At 45.6% G+C, this 21221-nt stretch overlaps 1 protein-coding gene across 1 annotated transcript in view; it reads left to right on the top strand.

Annotated features, from left to right (window-relative positions):
• Window positions 1–21221, top strand: part of FHOD3 (formin homology 2 domain containing 3) — a 472076-nt gene that overhangs the window by 46577 nt on the left and 404278 nt on the right. Inside the window, 2 exon segments of the mRNA XM_054990826.1 lie at window positions 5500–5606; window positions 17547–17611. Coding sequence (XP_054846801.1) covers window positions 5500–5606; window positions 17547–17611 — 172 coding nt within the window.

Raw genomic sequence — 21221 nt, forward strand, 5'->3', positions numbered from 1 at the left:
ATTTTGTATACAAGTACTTGTTTTAAATCGTTCTAATGATGCATTTTTATGTTTTGGTTTTAATGATTTTGAAGATGATACTTTAATTTGTATGTTTAATTTTTTTAGTTGCCTTGATGGGCAGAAAAGCAGGGAGACAGACAGACGCATGCATACACACACGCACACACAGTGTCCCAGAATCTTCTGCAGAGCAAAGGGAGATGGACCAGGGGTTCCTTGACAGAAAAGTTGTTGTACAGTTTGAAAACCATTGATTTAGGCTAAGGGCAGGAAATTCCTGGCACACTAGACCTTTTTTTGGCTTGCAGGATCAGTGCTGTCTACTTGAGGGACTGAGGTGAGCCCCGATGGTATGAACTGCTATCCTTAGTGCCTCCCCATTTACTGGCACAGATTTTCATAGATGGATGTTGCAGAGGTTTTGATACTCTGCTCATAACAGCTGCCTACTCCTGATTTAGGTGAAAACGTTACAATCAGTTGCCTCCTCTTAGGACTCTTCTGTTAGATGGCTGTTGAAATTTTGGGGATGTTTGAACTAGATCTTGGGTGCTTGTATTCACCTCTAACCAACTCCTTGGCAAAGGTTTGCATCAGAAAGTGGGACATTTCTGCAGCTGCGTAATTCTCACTCTCGACCGTGTTCGTTGCTTGAAAGACACAACATTCATGTCTCAAACTGCATGATGGAACAATGTGACGGGGGGAAATGCAATAATACAAAATATTATTTTGCTTTCCCAATGAACCGGGGCGAGGGGAGGAAGCTGGAGGAAGAAAGCTTTGTAATAGCCTGGGACTCTAAAAAAACACAAATAAAAGAGGTTGTTGGCAAATAAAGCTTTCTTTTCTGCCAAGCAACTTGGTGCCACTTGCGCATGGAATTTAAAACAGGATGAGGAGACACCGCTTTGGATGCAGTCTGAGAACCTACTGAAGCATTTTGAGGGAAAACAAAAAGGGGTTCCCTGAATTTCCTGTTGGCATGGCAACGTGTGTTGCTTTTCCTTTGATGTACATGTCCATTTGGCTTTCTGATCAGGGGTGGGTGGTGAGGGAAGGCGCGAGGCCTGCAGGCTCCATGGTACTTAAGGACATGTGGCTACCATGTGTGGGAGGCAAATGGCCCCCTCCTCGCTTTTTTTCTCAAGGGGTTGCTGTGGGCCAGCCTCAACCTGAAGCCTGAAAAAGCACACACAACCACACAAAGGCCAGGCTAATGAGTTAGTTTTATTCAGAGCCAGCAAGGAATTTCTATTGTGATTTCCAGAAAGAGGTACAAAGGATTTAATTCTCCTCAGGTAGCTGGTGAGGAGCCAGGTCTGGCTCCCTTTTGTTGTTCCGGCTCCTGATTCCCTTTGAGTGCTGCATGTAAAAAAGAGCGACAGACTCGAAGGCAGCTAGACGTTTCTCTGTTGCTTAGCAGTAGAGATACCTGTGCAAGAAAGTCAGGGGGCAAGAGGATGTCCCCCCTTTTTTGGTAATTAGCAAGCTGAAAAATTAGCATGACTTTTGTAAATTGATTAAAACCAGGCTGATGAATCTTTGCTATGCTTGCTAATTTAGAAGTAAAAAAAAATTCTGTAACAATAAGAAAGCAGTTTGCAAAACCATTAAAAAGTGAAAAAGAGAAATGAATTGGTGATTTCTTTACCACCTTCCTTAATGCTGCTTCCATTCTCCTCATCTGTTATGTTTTTTTTTTAAACTGTATTTTCTGATGAGTTTGGACTTTAATCCAGCATATGGATCCATGGATTGAAGCGGCATCGAAAGTGGGATTTTAAGGAAAACAAGTGAGTGGCATGCAGTAATTGCCGGCTTGAGGGGGGGGGCGGGCCCTGAAAGCTGGCAGTCTTCTCTCCCCCCACTGCTGCCAGATTTTCCTACTCTGCTGTACCTAACCCTCCCCCTGCCTGGACCTCCCCCAAGCTTTGTCACAGTGGATGTTCCTTCACAGCTTTCCCCGGCTGCCCCCATCCTCGTCTCTCCCACCCTAGCTTAGAGTTTCCAAACTCCTTGCCCGCCAACCCACCAGTGGTCAGCGGGAGGTGGCAAGCTCCCGGAGGTTGCCCACCACCAGCAGGAACATGTGCTGTGTGTGCACTCTCAAGGGGCGCAACAATGTCACCCCTGGAAGTGATGTCGTCGCATCATCTGCGGGAACGTTCTGTGCTTCGTTTGGGAGCGCTGCCATGGCCAGCGCGATGATACCACTTCTGGGGGGGGGGATGACCTCATCACGTAGGCGCCGAAGTGTTCGCATGGGCGCAACTCAATCCTCACTGCCAGCACAAGATAAGTGCCAGGTCCCTCCCTCCTGGTGGGCGGGTATAATGACCTGGCAGTCCTATCCTGTCTGCTTGCCTCAGCCTTTCTGGCCCCAGGGGAAGCAGTGTGGCACAGCAGTGCCCACCTTGGTTTGCTCCCATCTGCAGAAGGAACGTCCAGGCTGGTTGCTCACTCCCTTCTTCCCTCAGGGCCCCACCTCAGGCTAGAGGTGCGACCCTGTTAATTCTCCTGGTGGTTTTTGATACCCTTGATGACGTTGGTATTATGATATTAGGACTGGGAGGGCTGTTCTGCAGTGGTTCCAGTCCTACCTCGAGGGTGGGCGCTGCGGGACTGCTGCTCTGCTTGGCCTCTGGGGTGCCCCAAGGTTCTGTGTTCTCCCCCATGCTTTTCAAAATCTGTGTAAAGCCAGAGGGAGAGATTTGGGCTGAGTTGCCACCAATATGCAGATGACAGCTCTATCTGATGCTACCAGTAGATCTCAGGGAGGCTGTAGAAACTATGAACAGGTGCTTGGAGGCAGTTTTGGAGTGGATGCCAGCCAGCTAACAAACTGAAATATAATCTAAACAAGACAGAGGTACTACTGGTGGGGTGAAGGTCTGGCCCAGGAAATGGGTTATTGCCTGTTCTAGATGGGGTTGCATCCCCCCCTAAAGGAGCAGATTCGTAGCTTGGGGGTGCTGCTGGATGATCAGGTAGCAGCAGTGGCCAAGAGTGCCTTTTACCGGCTTTGACTGGTTAGCCAGCGGTGGTCCTTCCTTCATAGGAAGAATCTTGCCACTGTAGTTCATGTCCAGGTAACATGTAAATTAGATTATTGCAATGTGCTGTATGGGGGGCTTCCCTTGAAGACTGTCTGGAAGCTACAGTTGGTACCGAATGCTGTGTCCAGAATGCTGACTGGACTACACAGGCTCCCAATTTCCTTCCAGTTCAAGGAACTTCAAAGCCCTATATGGCTTGGGGCCAGCATACCTTAAAGACCACCTTCTGCCATATGAACCTCCCTGTTCACTCTGCGCATCTTTGGAGGCCTTGCTTTGGGTGCCCCTGCCGTATGAGGCTAGACGGGTTGCAACTCAAGAAAGGGCCAATGATTGACCAATGTGCAATCATGCTAGGTAATGTCTGGAACAGCTATTACATTCCATTGAATGCATTGGTAATTTCTTGGTAATAGACTAGAAAAACCAAACTGTTTTTTATAATAATAACATGTGCTGGACTTGTAATACTTAGGCTTTATTGCGTATTAAATGATAAAAAGCTATTGAGCTAAAAATGTCTGCATAGGCTTTCTGTTCTGTCGACTGCTATGCAGTGGGTCCATCTTTTTTAGTTGCGCTAGAGCAGGGGTGGCCAAACTTGCTTAATGTAAGAGCCACATAGAATAAATGTCAGATGTTTGAGAGCCGCAAGACATGATGCATTGAAGTGACTTCAGATGAAGAGGTGGGTTTGGGGGAGTGTCCTGAAAGTGGCATCACAGGAAGGGGTGGGGTTTTGGTGCAGTATGCTGGAAGTGACATTATCAGAAGGGGTGGAGCTTGGGAAGAAACATCACCTGACCTTTGACTTGGAAGTAAAATCACAAAAGTGATGTCACATCCTTGCTAGGTTTCACCCCCAAAGTCCCCAGGTATTTTCTGAGCCAGACCTGGCAATCTCAACATTTTTATTGAAAATATGAAAGACATGGAAAGAAAGAAGGAAGGAAAGAAAAAAGGAAGAGGGAGGGAAAGACATAGAAGGAAAGAAGGAAATGGAGGGAAAGACATGAAAAGAAAGGAGGGAAGGGAGGGAGGGGAAAAAAACTAAAATAAAATGTATGGCCATGGCGATATTCAGAGACCACCGGGAGCCACTCATGTCTAGAAGAGCCACACGTGGCTCCCGAGTCGCGGTTTGGCTACCCCTGCTCTAGAATGTGCTGCCAAACCTGCGGACTGTATTTTCAATAACATTTTAGACTGTGCCGTTGTATATATCGTGGCTTTTATTAGTGGTTTTTATTAGTGTTTTTTTAAGTTATACGCTTGGATTGTTTTTTTTAAATGCTTTTAAATTGGTTTTGTTTTGTTTTATTTGTTGCATACAAATTTTCTAAAGAAATAGATCTGTTCTTTTCCGATTTTCTGATTCCATGTGTGACTTTTTTGGAATTGTCTGTTTGCAGAGTTTTTTCCCTTACAATTTTCCATGCTGTGATGATGGCCAATAGCATGTAACTCTGGAAACCTATAATCTAACTTTATTTTTAAAATATATTGGAGTGATGTCTTGATGCTCTTTGCTTGAGAATATGGAACAGAAGCCTGGTAGAGGAAGTCACGAGGGTTTTAATAAACAATCATCTTGTGTTAAAATCTCTGGACTCTAGGATTCCCAGTCCCCCACTGGAGGCGGGGGATCCCCTGCTCTCACCCCCACCCTACTCCTGCTTACCTGGCCAGCAGGGGGGAATGTGCCTCCCAGGGTGTGGTCGTGGGCCATGCAGCGCACTCCCACATGCTGCAGAAGCCCAATCCAGGCCTGATTTGGCCCAGATCTGGGCCTGAATTGGTCCGATTTGGGTCCCTGTGGAGCGTGGGAGCACTCCCAGGGTGGCCCACGGCCAGCGCAATGACATCACTTCCTGTGCATGCACACGTATGTGACCACAGGGTAGCAGATAGGTGCAGGGCCTCTCACCTCCTGCTCGGGGGGGCAGGGGACCTGACAACCCTACTGGACTTATCCCTGCTTTCGGGGGTTTCTGTTGTAGAGTAGGACACTTCTGTGCAACTCATTGGAAGGTGTCAGAATAGGCTACTGATAGACTAAACTGAGTAGAGCTAGGAGGCCTGGGTGAGGATGTAACTACGGTTACTGTTGACCACAGATTGCTGCTTTTAGTTGACATCCCATTGTGGTGCAAGTTGCCTAGCTAGCTAACCCTTGCTCTTGAAGAGCATGTATAAGAAGGCACAAAGAAGATTTACCTGCCCCCTGAAAAGCAGAGAGGCAAGGGAACTGGGGGAGCGGGTGACATTCCACCCTTTTTCTTTTTGGCCAATTTGGTCTCATGGCCATTTCTTTTTATAAAACTGGTGCTTTGCAGGTTTGATCCAAGGGAACTGCAACAATCTCATTTGTGTCTTTAGGAAGAGGTCTTGCTTAACATTAGATCACTGGGATGTATTGATATTCTTTCTCTTTCAGCTGGATGACTGTGCACTGCAGTTGTCTCACAATGGTGCCTACCTGGATTTGGAGTCTACCTTGGCAGAGCAAAAGGATGAATTGGAAGGTTTTCAAGAGGATTCTGGGTAAGTGTATATATTACACTTCCTTTATTGAGTAAACCCATCTCATGTGGGTCTTATCCTACTTGCCTTCAACTTTTCCTAGCATTATTGTCTTTCCCAGTGAGTATTGGCTTCTCATGACAAAGTACAATAGCCTCAGTTTAGTCACTTGAGCTTGTAGGAAGGCTTGATTTGATCTAGAACCTGCTTATTTGGCTTTCAGGCAGTCCTTGTTATCCATAAAACTGTCCTCCAACATCACATTTTGAATGAATCGAGACAGATTTAAAAGTGAGATGTACACTGCGATCCTAAGGAGAGTTACTCCAGTCTAAGCTCATTGGTTTCAATGGGCTTGGGCTGGAGTAACTCTCCTTAGGATTGCCCTGTTAGAAATAAACAAACAAGAATGCCACAGTTGAATTGGTCCTTTAACACAGATATTTATTATTATTCTTAGAATTCCCCATGTGTAATGGGCAGTCAAGTCTCAACCAACTTTAGGGTTTTCAAGGCAAGAGACTAACAGAGGCAGTTTGCCATTGCCTGCCTCTGTGGCAACCCTGGACTTCCTTGGTAGTTCCCCCATCCAAGTACTATTCAGGGATGACCCTGCTTAGCTTCCAAGATCTGACAGGATTGGGCTAAGCTGGGTCATTCTTTTCCCTGACCTGTACAGAATTCATCAGAACGAGCTGTTATCCACATTACAGAGCTAAACTGATTTCCTCTTCCGAGGAAACCCTTACCATTGATGAGGTGTTGGGGGAGAAACGTGTAGAGCTAGGACTGTCAGCAAACTGCATCTCAGCAGACTACAATTTCCAAGCTCATTTGAAGTAATACAAAATGGATGCAAGTTTCTCGTGTCAACGGGCCTGCTTGTACATGAAGTTAACATCATCTTCTACCACAACAGCAGGATCTACTAAAATGTCAGAAAACGGCAAGGCGGCTGAAGATATCTGACTGAGCTGTTTGATACTAATAAAAGGGCTTTATACAACTTTACAAAACTGTTTTATGAATCAGCATGGCTGCCTCTATAAAGCTGCTCACGTAGAGAGTGTTGTGTTCCATTTTGCCGTGGTTGGATTTTGTCGAACTCACCTCAGTCCTTTACGTGTTTAATTGGAAACAAGTCCCACGGCATCCAGTGAATCTTTCTCTCAAGTGAGCATGACCAGGATTGCAGTCCTAATGTGGCTGCTTCTGCTACCGTTCTGTGTCTGTGTAATAAAGCACTCAGTTTACAAAAGAATTCTTTGTGTGTTGCCAAGTCGTGTAGCATAATTTCTGCAATAGTTGACATTACGTGGCACTCCAGGCTAGGTTGTCTGTCCTGGGTGCTGGGATGCTGAGGTGTCTCACCAGTAGATCTGGTGGTCCCACCAAGGGGCAGGTGAGCCTGAAAGCCAAGCCAGGATCTAGAGCCAAGAGGTCAGTCCAAGAGAGGGGAAATCAAGTGAGAGTCCAAAGCCACGCTGAAGTCAGGAGCCAAGAGGTGAGTCCAACAGAGAGGCAGACACGTGAGAGTCAAAGGCTAGTCTGAGGTCGGAGTCCGAGAGTTTAATCCAGGGCAGGGCAAGGTGCAAGGCAAAATCACGAACGCAGAGCTGCTGGTTGCACGGAGTGGTGAACAAAGTTGCTTCTACGTTGAGCTCTGCTCAGCATCTTCCTTTTATGCTCAGGTCACAGTAAGAGAGCAAGGGGCAGGTGTTTCCTCTTCGCCTGATTGCTCTGAGGGCGTCCGTCTGATGCTGAGCCTGCAAGCACACCGCCCTTGCCCGATTCCTCCGTTTCACGGCTGGCTCAGACGGCTCAGGTTTCTCAGGAGCCATTCTCGCCTCTGCTCTGTGCAAGCCCTTCTCTCCATTGGCACCCTCGAGGTCCCTGGCTGCAGCCCTGGCTGCTCCACCGAGGGTTCTTGCGGCGCTGCGGCCAGCTCCGGTGCTGGCTCTGCTGGCTCCTCCAGCCCCTTGTCCTCCGAGGAGGGCCCCATGGCGGGTGGTAAGGTGCCAGGCCGAAACTGATTCATGACACATTATTTGGAAATGTTATAACATTGCAGTGGTTTTGCTAACCTGGGCAGTCAGCCTCTTCACCTGCCTGTAGGCTGATGGTGACCAGGTGAGGTTCTTTCCCCAGCTTTGCTGCCTGATCTCCTTAAATAGGGGGCACCAGAGATGGAATTGGGGATCTTATGCAGAAATGGGTGGGGGAAGAATATTCTGGCCTCTGCCATCAAGAAGAGAGGTCCATGGCCCACTGAAAAGCTGCACCTTTCCCCTTTCTAGAAGAACACCTGCGAGAGAAGGTCAATTTGTGGTCCCAACTGGATATTGTGGTAATCTCAGCCCAGCTCCTCAGCTGCATTGTGGGGATAATAATAACACTAACTTGTTCACAGCTCTGGGTGAGGCACTAATCTGTCTAGAAGAGGGGTATATAAGCACAGTTGTTGTTGTTTTATCAGTATTCAATGTCCGCAATTTGTAATTCTGAGAACAGAGACCCGAGTCTGTTAAACAACTGGAAGGCCATTGTCACCTGAAACTGGTATTTAAATATGAGAAAGAAATACAGATGTGGGTGCAGATCATGTGCCGTGTTGCTGAGCTGAGTATGGATTGCATTAATCCCTGTTTTGAACACCTGCCAGTTGTTTATTTCTAGACTGCTCATGTACTATAGATAGAGGCTTTATCCAGAGAGGGGATTTCGGTAGCTTCAAAAAACTTCAAATGGGAGCCTGCGTCTTTAAGAGCACAGTTGTTTTGCATATTTCCTTGTTAAGCAAATGGATCCTTTTCATAACGGATAGAGCTCCTTTTATCTGAATGGGCCTGGGAAGTATTTGAGGACATTTGGGTGATGAAAATTATAGATGGTGCCATTGCCCCGGAATGCACGGGTGGGTACATAGAGAAGTTTGGGATAACAGAGACATTTTGAACAACAAGAGTTCTGCTAGTGAGTGTTCTCATTATTTCTGCCATGAAACGAAACTGAGAAGAAGTAAGCACCATTAATCACCCCAGATAACTTATCATATTTGTATTTTGAGTAATGGCACACTGTGATATTGCATGGCACAGTGAGGGCCATATTGTTTTATCAGTTATTCTGGGAAATCCTTATTGGCTTTGTCAAACTGCCACGGTATATGGGTGGGGTAACCCAGGAGCTGATTTTGGTTCTCTACATTTAGAATATGGGTTGTATTAATCCAAGAATTAGGGGCAGTTTGTACCCTGGTTAGCAATTGTGTTTTTTTGTGGGGGTAAGGATGCTATTCCCCTGGTGGGGGTGGGGGTCCCCCGCTCCCAGCCTCTGCCCCCTACTACTGCTTACCTGGCTGGCAGGGGGAAAAGGCATGGGAGGCAAGGAAACGAGTGGACAAACACACAGTGGTCACGTTGCCAGAGGATGTGATGACATCAGTTCCTGAAGTGACATCATTGCACCCAGAGGGCTTGCTGTGGCACTTTGCAGGGGCCAATTTTTGTCCCCAATGGGCTGAATTGGCCCGTTGCAAAGTGTGGGAGCACAGCTGCTGCTGGTGCGATGAAAACACTTCCTGGAATACAATTCCTGGTTAATTTATTTATTTAATGTCATTTTTAGTCCGCCTTTCCCACTGAGACTCAAGGTGGATTACGTAGTGTGAGATTAGTACAATCAGTATCAAGGACATTTCCATACAGTGTCAAGGACATTTCCATAAACAACGTCATAGGATTTTACAAAGACATAGCATTAGCAAGGATCCAATACAGAGTTGAAGAATAGCTGAAATAGAACATAAGCAGTTCTAGGATTGATATTAGATAACATGAAGCACAGGTAGTATATAGGAGTACATATTCAAAGCTACAAATAATATGCAAGGCAACATAATGGTGAAGTCTGTGGTCCCTAACTCATTAGCGAAGCATCTGAGAGCCCTTCGCTACAATTCAAATGCCTTTTTGAATAATTTGATTTTGATGTATTGTCGAAGGCTTTCACGGCCGGAGAACAATGGTTGTTGTGGGTTTTCTGGGCTGTATTGCCGTGGTCTTGGCATTGTAGTTCCTGACGTTTTGCCAGCAGCTGTGGCTGGCATCTTCAGAGGTGTAGCACCAAAAGACAGAGATCTCTCAGTGTCACAGTGTCACACTGTGACACTGAGAGATCTCTGTCTTTTGGTGCTACACCTCTGAAGATGCCAGCCACAGCTGCTGGCGAAACGTCAGGAACTACAATGCCAAGACCACGGCAATACAGCCCAGAAAACCCACAACAACCAATTTGATTTTGCATCATTTGCAGAAAGCCAGGAGAGTGGGGGATGTCCTAAGCTCCTCAGGCAGGCCATTCCACAGGATAGGGGCCACCACAGAGAAAGCCTGTGCGGGCTGCTGTTGATTTTGCCTATGTGCAGGCTGGCACCTGCAAGAGACTCTGGCCGTTTCCACATGGCTTACCTGAAGCCGTGCCATGCCGCAACGTTGTGGATTGTGCCGGGGAAAACGCGAAATATCGCGTTTTCTCGCGCGATATTTCGCATTTTCCCCAGCACAATCCGCAACGTTGCGGCATGGCGTGGCTTCAGGTAAGCCATGTGGAAACGGCCCCTGTTCAGATGAGCGAAGCTGCCGTGGAGGAACATAGGGAGGTGGGTGGTCCCAGAAGTATGCCGGACCAAAGCACTGAAGAGCTTTGTACGTAATAACTAATACCTTGAACTGAGTATGGTAACTGATGGTTAGCCAATGGAACGACTGTAGGATGGGAGTGATGCTCCTGCTCCTGCTCGCTCCTGCTAACAGTTGAGTTGCAGCATTTTGCAGCAATTGGAGCCTCCTAGTTAACTTAGATGGGAGACCTATGTATAGTGCGTTACAGTAGTCGAGTTTTGATGTTACAGGTCCTCCCCTCCTGCCGGAAGAGTATAGCAACCTGGTACCCTTATTGGGGTGGGGGGAGGTGCTGTGAAACTGGTGGTGGGGAGATGCATTACCTCATGGCCTCTATTTTGATGTCTCTCCTGCCCCCAGCATTCATGTGGATTGAAGCAATTCAAGGAATGTGTGGCATGTAGGAGGAGACGTTGTTTCACCCAAAAATCTGACTCGGAGGGGATCATACTGCAATTAAGTACCTCCTGTAATATTGTTTTAATTGGGGGAGACAGTTGTTGCCACAAAAGACTGCACCTGTTATCATTAAGGTATCCTCTTGTTTTACCACTTTGGCTTGACCGTACCTAATTCTTCTTTAGGAAGTTCGTTACCTCACCCAGAAATCATGCCCCTGTATGATCCAGCCACTTCCAAACCATGTTTCCCGCCTTCCCAGTTTGAGTGTGTCCTGCCTCCTCTCCCTCTAGAACTAACCCATTTAGTTCTCTCATGTTGGCACTTTTTTGGCCCCACTTCTAGCCCCTCTGGTCTTGCATGCTTCTCCTATAACGCGGAGAATCCTTCTCCAAGTACCATTTTCATTTTGCTCCTTGTCTTGCGATCTGCCTGGGCCCCTATCCGACATACAACATGCAATTCTGCTTTCCCCTTTAAATTTTACTCGACTACTGCATCTGTGCTGGACTGTTCAGAAGTCACAAATCTCTTCTGTTTTTCTCTCTCGGGCACATTTTCATCCCACCCCCGTCCTCTGGCATGACCTTCCCTCCTTTCTGACTTTGGGAGAAATGGGAGGAAGAAGCAAGGAGGCGATTTCTTGCAGGTTTCCCTGTCCCACTTGTTCCTTTTTTAATTACACCACTATTAATTTTTCCTCTCAGATATGGGTTTGTTATCTTTTTGAGTCTGTTGGAATTTACGGTTTGTATTGTGGCTTCATTATTGGTGCTTTGAACTTATGGAGCGATACGGAAAACATAACTGAGTCAGGTTTGACTTCTAAATACGAAACCTCACTTCACCGTTTTCTGTGTTGCCTTCTCTGTAAAGCAGGGTTGCTAACAAGCCATATTTAAGAGGGTTGCTTTGGATTATTATCAGTTAGGCATATTAAAAAGAAGAACAGCTGCATGATTCGTACTGCTCAAAAACAGCAGTATTAATAGAAATGAGCATCTGTAGGAGCAGATTGGAGGCATAATTGGGCATAATATTTTTATTTGTGATTTGGGTTTGCATGAGGCTCAGAAGGTGGCCAAAGAACATACAGCTTTGCTGTGGCTTTTTTGAACCAAATGGTCGACTGGATGCTTTGGATGCCTTCCTTTGGGCTGCCTGGCGGAGCCATTGAGCTCCAAGTGAGATGTACCAGAGGGAGGTTGTGAGCATCCTTGCAGTGAGAGATGCCTTGAAGAAGGTTGGCAAGGGGAAGTGCTGATCCGAATGTTCTCCAGGTTAAGTTTTGGGCTCAGAAGTCGAGATTTCAGAAGCACAGGTTTCATGGAAAAATCCAGACTCACACCTTCTTTCTAAAGGCTTACACCTCTTTACAGCCAGTGTCTTCCTGTTCTTCTTTTGCTGCTTCAGCAGCCAGGTTTTTCGTTGTTTCTTCTCAAGGGATTCCCAGCAATCAAGAATTACCCAGGGCCATAATCAAGTCACAACACTATGCAGCCAATCAGACTTAGCTATAAACTGACATCATTTCCTGTACTGGTGACATGGGTAATTTATTTATTGATATTATCTAACTCTGAACAATTGCCTCAGAGTGTGGATCAAAACATTTCCCCCTGCCTCCACCCTGAGAGCCCAGTTTCCATGTGCAATTAGTGTTTTTAATCCAGCATCAGCCATGTTAACATCTCTTGAATCAAGAACTGAGTGGAGAAATGTGTTAATGTGGAAAATTTGGTCAAATGTATTGCTTGGGCAGCTTTGAAAGAAAATTGATGACCCGTTAAAAGTTTACTTTAATCTTTGTAGAGGGTTGTTAATACATGATTAGGGGCTTCTGTTTTGCGTTGGATTAAATTTCCGTCTTCAAGGAAGGGCACATATTTTAGCAAGGCTCCAAATGTCTGCAACAAGCCGATTCTGTGGTGAAGAAATATAATTCTGCACCCAGAATACTTCAAGCAAATCAGCAGTATTCGTTTTACATTAACTGCTCGGTCTGTTATAGTATATCTTTGGGATGCAGCCAGGTGGTAAGCTGAACTTCAGAAGCACCAGGTGACTCAGCCAGGTGGTCAGTTTACTTGCAGAGGCATCTTGTCTTCTGGCATGTTCAGGACAAGGGCTGCTTAAGACCAAGGCATCCGTTAATGGAAGCTGTCTTAGGCACAGCTGTATTGATTAAATGTTGGACGAGGACTGGGGAAACCTGGGTTCAAATTCCAACTCAGCAATGAAGCTCACTGGGTAAGTTTCTCGGGTTCAATCTGAGCAACCACACTGGGCTGTTGTGAGGATAAAACAGGATAAAGCTGCCCGTTGGGTTTCTCATGTCACTTCCTGCCACCTCTGGGTGGGCGGCTGAGATCCTATCTTGAGCTCTTTTTCCCCAAGCAATCTGCAGGCAGCTGAAGCCGCCTCTGGAGAGAGAGTTGTTGCACGAAAAGAGGAAGATGGCCAATGCTGGGGGGGGGAGGGGAGAAGAGGGGCCTGGATGCTGTGGTGGCCTCTTACCTTTGGAAGAGCTGCATGTGGCTTGTGAGCTACAGTTAAGCCACCCTACGCCTTTTCTCCATGATGTGTTAACGTCGTAAATGCCAGCGATTTTCTTTTTTATAACCCAAGAGACAGTTCAGAATTTACTCACAACCTGAAGCTGTTGTAATCCAGGAAGGATTGTCATATGTTTTTGCTCAACTCTGAATGAGCCATTTTTCTGAATGCCGGTCAATCCATATAGTGTCTACAAGCATGAACAGGTGCTGTTTTGTATCCAGAATTGGATATATTTTTAGAAGAAATGTGATGTGCTCTGGATGTCCCGAGGATTGATATGCTTGATGAAGGATGTGGCTGGTTTACACAGACTTTGAACATTGTCACTTCTCTGAATGCTTCGTGCTTTTTTGTGCCGTGAGAAGCAAGGCTGGGTGAAGGTGCATTCTGTAGCAGCCAGTCTTTCGTCAGATGCTGCTGGATCTTCCTCACCAGCCTGTGAGAAACGCCTTTCTTGCAGGCCGAGCAAGAACAGCGTCTGAGGATTAGCGAAGAGGCCAGCTCCCCTTGCTCTTTCTGCCGCTTTTTCAAACTCAATCCAAGATAGTAGCTGGAATCAGGTACCTCTTAACCCTCTTGATCTGCATAGCAACCAGGGATACTGTCCAGAGAGGGTAACTGAGGTCAAGGCAAATTGTGCTTCCGGAAAGCTTAATAGTTTCTCGTTTGTTTACTTGAAATGAAAAGCCAACCCTCCAAAATGCATCAGGCATTGTTGCATTCTTCACTCCTTTTTGGAAAACCCGGTGGGGGGACAAAGTGTTCTCCTACCATTGCATACTGGTGAGCCGCAAACTTCTACTCCACTAATAATGGTCTTTAATTACATTGCAAGGTTCTTCACTTCCTATCTTATAATGCCTTAGTCTGCATATTGGCCTGATTCTAGATTCTGAAACCTTTTGTTTCATGTCAGGGTTCGTAGTTTCTGTTTCCAGCATTTGTTTAAATTTTTCCTCGACACAATAGGGAAAACAGAACAAAAAATACTGGGAGACCTTTGAGTACAGCAATATGGCACTTGGTTTTTGAAACTAGGTATATTCGCAATTATTTTGCCAAAACAAAGTAATTTATACTTTGAAATTGTATGATTATTCCAAACAATGTGATGTCAAATTCTACGTTGTGCAAAATAAAATTTCCTTTCTTAAAGCAGTGGTTAGTTTAGAGTTTATAAGAAAGTAAGTATGCAGTGAGAGCCAGTGTGTTATAGTGGTTAGTATGTCAGAATGAGATCTGGGAGACCCAGGTTTGAATCCCCACTTTGTCAAGGAAGCTTGCTGGGTGATCATGGACCAGTCACACACTTCCAACCTAACCTACCTCACAGGATTGTTGTGAGGATAAACTGGAAGGGAGGAGAACTATGTAAACCACTTTGGGTCAATGTGGCTTGCAACATTTTCCTCTCCTCCATTTTAGCCTCACAACAACAACCTTGTGAGGTAGGATAAACTAGCCCAAGGTCACCCAGTGAGCTTCCCTGGTAGAGCAAGGAATTGAATCGGGGTTGCCTGGATCCTAGGCTATCTAAATATCTAAGTAAATAACCATATTTCAGTTTTCCCCAGAATTCTGTGCGGAAAAATAGCCTCTACAGGCTAACTGTGTTACATGGCGGGGGGTTTTACCTTCGGCCAAGGTCCCAAGTTGCCGGGTCTTGGCGAGAGCATTTCTTTTTCTTCCTTATTCCTCCATCCAGTTGCTTTCCCTGCTGTTGTCAGCAGGAAGAAAGGCAGGCAGGCAGATTTACTTCCTCCAGTAAATAAACTCTCTTTTCCCAAAGGTTTGTGCACGTTTTCTCTTTGCCATTTCTATCAATTTACTTTTGGGCCTAAGGCCAGTTCTGATCATTGAATCCTGTATTGGAAGTCAAGTATCCAGGAACTTCTTTTTAAAAATCCTCCTCTTAATTCTCTGGTTAGTGTAGACCAAATGGGCCAATTAATAGGGTGCAGAAAAACCACAGAATCAAAGACTGAATTTAAAAAGTATTTAAAATATACGTAAAAATATTGAACATATAACTGCTATTTACAGCAGCTTAGGAAAGGATGAAATAAAGGTTTTCTACTTTTCTCAATCTAATTTACCTAAAGGATAAAAATAAAAGTAAGTTTTGGTCTCAATTTGCAAAATTAATTTCTGGGTATCAGTGCAGTTCTACAGAGTATTCTACAGAAAAGAGTCCTTGTATCTGACCAATGGAGACCTGATTCTCAAAAACACTTTAAGGTACTACTGGACTCAAATCTTGCTGGTTAGAGGACTGCACCCAAAGAGTGGTGGTCAACGGCATTTCATCAGATTGGAGGGAGGTGTCCAGTGGGGTGCCGCAGGGCTCGGTTTTGGGCCCGATACTTTTCAATATTTTTATCAATGATCTGGATGAAGGAGTGGAAGGGCTGCTCATTAAATTTGCTGATGATACCAAATTGGGAGCGGTAGCAAACACCCAAGAAGATAGAATTAAAATTCAACAAGACCTGAATACTCTGGAGAAGTGGGCAGCTGTGAATAGGATGCAATTCAAAAAAGACAAGTGCACAGTATTACATCTGGGTCACAAAAATGGGAAGCACAAATACTGGATGGCGGATACACTTCTGGGCAGTAGTATATGTGAAAGAGATCTTGGGGTAAGAGTGGACTGTAAACTAAATACGAGTAGTCAGTGTGATGCGGTGGCAAAAAAGGCCAATTCAATCCTGGGTTGTATCAAAGGGGCCATAGCATCGAAATCACAGGAGGTCATAGCCCCTCTCTATACTGCCTTGGTCAAGCCACACCTGGGGTATTGTCTGCAGTTCTGGAGGCCTCGCTTCAAAAAGGATGTGGACAAAATCGAGAGGGTGCAGAGGAGAGCGACAAGAATGATCAGGGGTCTGGAGACTGAGCCCTACGAGGAAAGGCTGAGGGCCTTGGGAATGTTTAGTTTGGAGAAGAGGAGGTTTAGGGGGGACATGATTGCGCTCTTTAAATATTTGAAAGGCTGTCATTTGGAGGAGGGCAAAGAGCTGTTCCAGTTGGCAGCAGAGGGTAGGACGCAAAGCAACGGGCTAAAACTACATGAAGAAAGGTACCAGCTGGATATTAGGAAGAACTTTTTCACGGTCAGAGTAGTTCAAAAGTGGAATCAGCTGCCTAGGGAGGTGGTGAGCTCCCCCTCACTGGCAGTTTTCAAGAAGAGACTGGATGAATACTTGTCAGAGATGCTTTAGGCTGATCCTGCACTGGGCAGGGGGTTGGATTAGAAGGTCTGTATGGCCCCTTCCAACTCTGTGATTCTGTGATAGATTAGAGTCCTGCTGCTCTTAACCACTACATCAAACTGGCTCTTCTATATCTATATTTTTTAGCTTGGTTCTGCTGCTAATCAGTTGAATTATTAAAAACAACAACTTACAGTTGTACAAGGAGAGGAAGGGGGAGGTTGAAATTGCTGGTTAACACTGAAATGCTTGGTTATTATAGTTTAGTATAGCATTTACAGTGTTCCAAGGCATTGCTATGAGTTGTTTCAACTCAGAGGTGTTTCAGTGCACTACGTCACCAGGGTCCACTTAAAAAACCTCCAGGCAGCAGCATGGGACCCATCGAGCTGCATGCGGTTGACAGGAAGACAAATCAAATTGCAGCCACGTGACAGGAAACGTTGTGTCTTCTTTTCCATGTTACAGAAAGAGCCACTGTTATGAGCTCAGAGGTGCTGGGCTGGGATCGTAGGCAATGGACCAAAAGAACCAGGGGGGAGAATCACAAACCCGGAGATGTGCTGTAGTGAGAAACAAGCCAGTACCGGCAAATTGAGAAGATTCCGCTTCCCACCAGAGTTCCCCTGGCTTTCTCTCTCTCCTGTTTGGCTTAGCCCTCATTGGCCCTCCCCACCCGTGTCCCTCAGACACACTTGCTGCACGGAGCCCTTCCTCGCTGTGGAACGTGAGTTCTCTTGGCGAGGGGCTCCACTTCACAAGCCTGTACATGACGCATTGAGCACCTGATTGGCAGAGGGGAGGAGGATAGGGGGAAGGAGGCAAGAGAGAGGTTTTGAGGGGAGGGAGAGCCTGTCTGTGCTAAAAAGGAAACTGGTGCACCAGTGCCTGCCTTTGCCACACACACCCCCTTTTTGCTCAATGTCCTGCAGGTGCGCAAAGAGAGGGAGGAGGCCTGGTGTCCTTGTTGCTTACCCCTGTGCATTAGCAGCAGATCCTTCGGACAGCAGCCCCCTAAGGATGGGTCTGCTGCCCATGCAGAGTTTGAGCTTTGAATCTTTGGTTGTACTTAAGTTCTTAAGTTCTCTCTCTCTCTTTTCCCCCAGAAGGGGCAAAAAGCACAGTATAATCCTGAGGACCCAGTTGTCAGTGAGAGTCCATGCCTGCATTGGTAAGTGAGCTTTCCCATATTTAAATGGGGGGGGGGGGAATATATCTGAATAAGTAAAGTGCAATTGGAAGATTCTAAGTTAATAATTTGTAGTATATATATGAAATAGTAAAAAGTCCAGTAGCACCTTTAAGACTAACCAACTTTATTGTAGCATAAACTTTCGAAAGCTTATGCTACAATATGATGCATCTGACAAAGAGAGCTGTGGTTCTCGAAAGTTTATGCTACAATAAAGTTGGTTAGTATTAAAGGTGCTACTGGACTCTTGTCTATTTTGCAACTACAGACTAACACGGCTAACCCCTCTGGATCTATATATATGAAATGACTCTGTCATTTTGAAACTTCTGTATAGATCTCGCCCATCAGGCAAGAAGAAATTAGAATAATTGTTACATACTTTCTGCATGCAAATAATTTTAGTTCCCAAAATCAAAAGAAGTCTCTTAGAACAAGCAGTTACACTGGAGCTTTGATTGTTTGAACAAGAAGTGGGCTTTGAATTGTGTGTGCGCAGGCACACTTCCCCATACGGGCAATAAAGCTTCCAGGTTTTTACAATCACAGGGAAAGAAATCACTGTGCTCGCTGTGAGTTGCGGTCCTAAAAATTGCCACATGGACTTGAACCCATGTCCTTCTAGCCCAGCATTGTGGGAGTGGGAATGGATATGCTGGTCCTGCCTCCTGCCCAGCACAATCACTGGACTGTGAGTCTAGCACGAATGCGGAGATTCCCCTTTGCTCTCTGGGCTAGCGGGCAAAGTCACTGCCGCAAGATGGAGTGGCGATTTCTAGTAGCTTAGAAGGCATTTAAAATGGTTGCATATATTTATGGAAGAAATTTGTATGCTAAGTGTACCATCTCCTACCACAAACATGTTCAGTCCTTTTTAAAGCCTTCTAAGCTATTAGAAATCATCACTGCACCTTGTGGCAGGGAACTCCGTAACTTAATTGTGTGGTGTTTAAAGAAGTTCTGCATTCATTTGAAACCGTCACTGTTACAGAAATGGAAATATTAAGTTTAACAAATGTTAATTTGCTCTATGATAATTTGCTCTGGGATCGTCCAGTTTTTTGCCATGTATTAGGATCGCACAGGGAAGACTTTCTTTTGCAGAAATTCGGAAATGCTTTGCAATGAGATTTTGCTCAGTTCCATTCGTATCTGCCACATTGGATGAGGCCGTGCGAATGTGGAATGGGGAGCTGAGCCATCGCCAGCCAGCAACCAGTGACTGTATTTTAAGAGCAGATAATTGCTTCACTTCATGGAGCTCTTGGACCACTGAACTGTCATTATTGCTGTGTCAGTGACTGGAAATACTCGGAGTAGAACATTGCTGTCCAAAGGGAAGCCAAGTGAAACCAGTGTGCAGGAAAGGCGCTCCTGGGTCTCAAATCTTGCTAGCTTGGCACAAATGGGCCGGCCTCTGTTATGCTGCAACGTGAGTTGCTGCTCTTTTAAATTAGCCCTTGCTGGAAGTGGAGCTGTGTTGTTCTGTGAACAGCATGGCTCATGGGAGCCCTGCGTTCAAATTCCTGACTGAGTGGACTCAGGTGTCAGTTTCTTATTTAGCTATTAATTATAATATTTATACCCCATCTTTCCTGCTGTCCAAGGTGGCTGAAAAACAGTGCTCTTCAAACACTGTCCAGAGCAAGTAAAACATGGGGTGGCACCCCATGGTCAGTCTGCACAAGGCTCTGGCGGTCTTGGATCTTTCTCACGTCCCTCTCCCCTCAGCACTCCTTCCTACTTCTGCACCAGCAAAAAGCATGATTGACCACGCGCCCGTGCCAGGCACTACTAGCTTCTCAGTATCCGTGCCCCTGCATGGTGCTGCAGTAGTGGCACTAGCAGCTCTGTGGTTGCCCCCAACTTTAAGGCTGCTGCATCCCCCGTCCCCTTGTAGTAGCGCTCAATGAAGCAGGCTGAAATATCCCCTGTGACCCACCCCTAGTGGGGTGGTAGGACGTGTGTCTAAATCTGGAAATAAGAGGAGTTAGCCATGTTAGTCTGAAGTTGCAAAATAGTAAAGAGTCCAGTAGCACCTTTAGGACTAAACAACTTTCTTGTAGCATAAGCTTTCAAGAACTACAGCTCTCTTCCAAAGATGACAATGCTAACGAAGAGAGCTGTGGTTCTTGAAAGCTCATGCTACAATAAAGTTGGTTAGTCTTAAAGGTGCTACTGGACACATTACTATTTTAAATTTAGAAAGACACAGGAAAATGTTGGCTGATTCTGGCCAAGAATGGCATCCTTTCAACAAACCATTTGCAGATTGTGGGACTTGCATGGACAAAAAGCTGTAAAAGGGACAGAGGCTGCACTGAGGAGGGTATAATTGGGGAAGCTCAAGCCAGTCAACTTGATGAGCCAGTCCAATATATGAGGAGGGAATGTTCCAAAGCCTACTGGTTTGGCTCAATTCCTCTTCTCCAGTGGTGAATAGGCAGCCAGTTAACTGATGGTCTGTTTGCCTGTTTGCAACCTGACATGTAGGTTTGCAGGAATGGGCTACTTGCAGCCATCAGAAGCCAATGAAAAGTCAACTGGAAGTCAGCTTTTGATTTGTTGGTGACATGTTGCTCTGTACCCAGAAAAGGGTTGGGGGGGGTGGCATTGGGACCCAACTTCCGGCTGATCAGTGGGAAGTGGGGTTCTTCTCATCTCCTGTCCTGGAAACTTTGCTGTCTCCCAGACTTGCTGAGCTGCACAGGTTTAGGGGCGGGGTGGGGGGGCGGGGGGCGGTGATCAGAAGCATCGATCAAACATATCCCTGATTGGCTCCCAGTCTGATCACAAGTGCTGAACAAGGTACATTTGGCTGTCAGACAGGTTCGCTGCTGTGGCATCCCTGTACGTAAAGGGTTTCCTAAAGCAGGTGTTCTTCGTCTGTATCCCCTGGCCTTCACTTTCCCAGCCTGCTGCTGATGTTTTAATTTGGTCGTTTAGTATTTGATGCCCTGAACACTCCACTAATGCTGTTTTTATGGTTGTGGTTTGTATGATCATCTCCAGCTTTTATTGCTATTCCTATTTATGGCTGGTACCGTTGCTGTTTGTATGTGTATTTTGATGGTGGTATTCAACATAATGATTTGTATTTTGTATTAGAGGGTTTTATAAGTTTTTATTATTATGTTACAAGCTGTCTTGAGGACTCGGTAGAGAGAACATGTCGTAAATGTTTTTTTTTTTAAATAAATATGTTTGGATCTGGGAGCCTTCAAACCTCAAATAGATTTTAAATGAATCTAATAAAGAGCATGTAACTCAGAGTCTGAAAGGGAAAGCTGAGATAAGCAGTGCTGTTTTATATTAGCAGTTTTAATCTGTACAGAGTTAGCTGAGCATTTGTTAGCACATGGGCGTGCATGCAGTTTTGGAACCATTTCTAAGCAAAACTGATGATTCAGTTCCTTTTCAGTTGGGCTACAACATGCAACAATGCAAAATATGAAATCATTTTGCAGGTGATGCCAGGTTTTTAAGATTGCCTAGCTCGTGCTCTGAAAGAAAATCCCAAAGTTCCTCAATCAAGAAGAAAAGGAGTCAGTGTGAGAAAGGAGAAAACTCTGCATGCCTTTGTCCAAAG

The sequence above is a fragment of the Eublepharis macularius genome, chromosome 11 (assembly GCF_028583425.1).
Source record: "Eublepharis macularius isolate TG4126 chromosome 11, MPM_Emac_v1.0, whole genome shotgun sequence".
Taxonomy (NCBI): domain Eukaryota; kingdom Metazoa; phylum Chordata; class Lepidosauria; order Squamata; family Eublepharidae; genus Eublepharis; species Eublepharis macularius.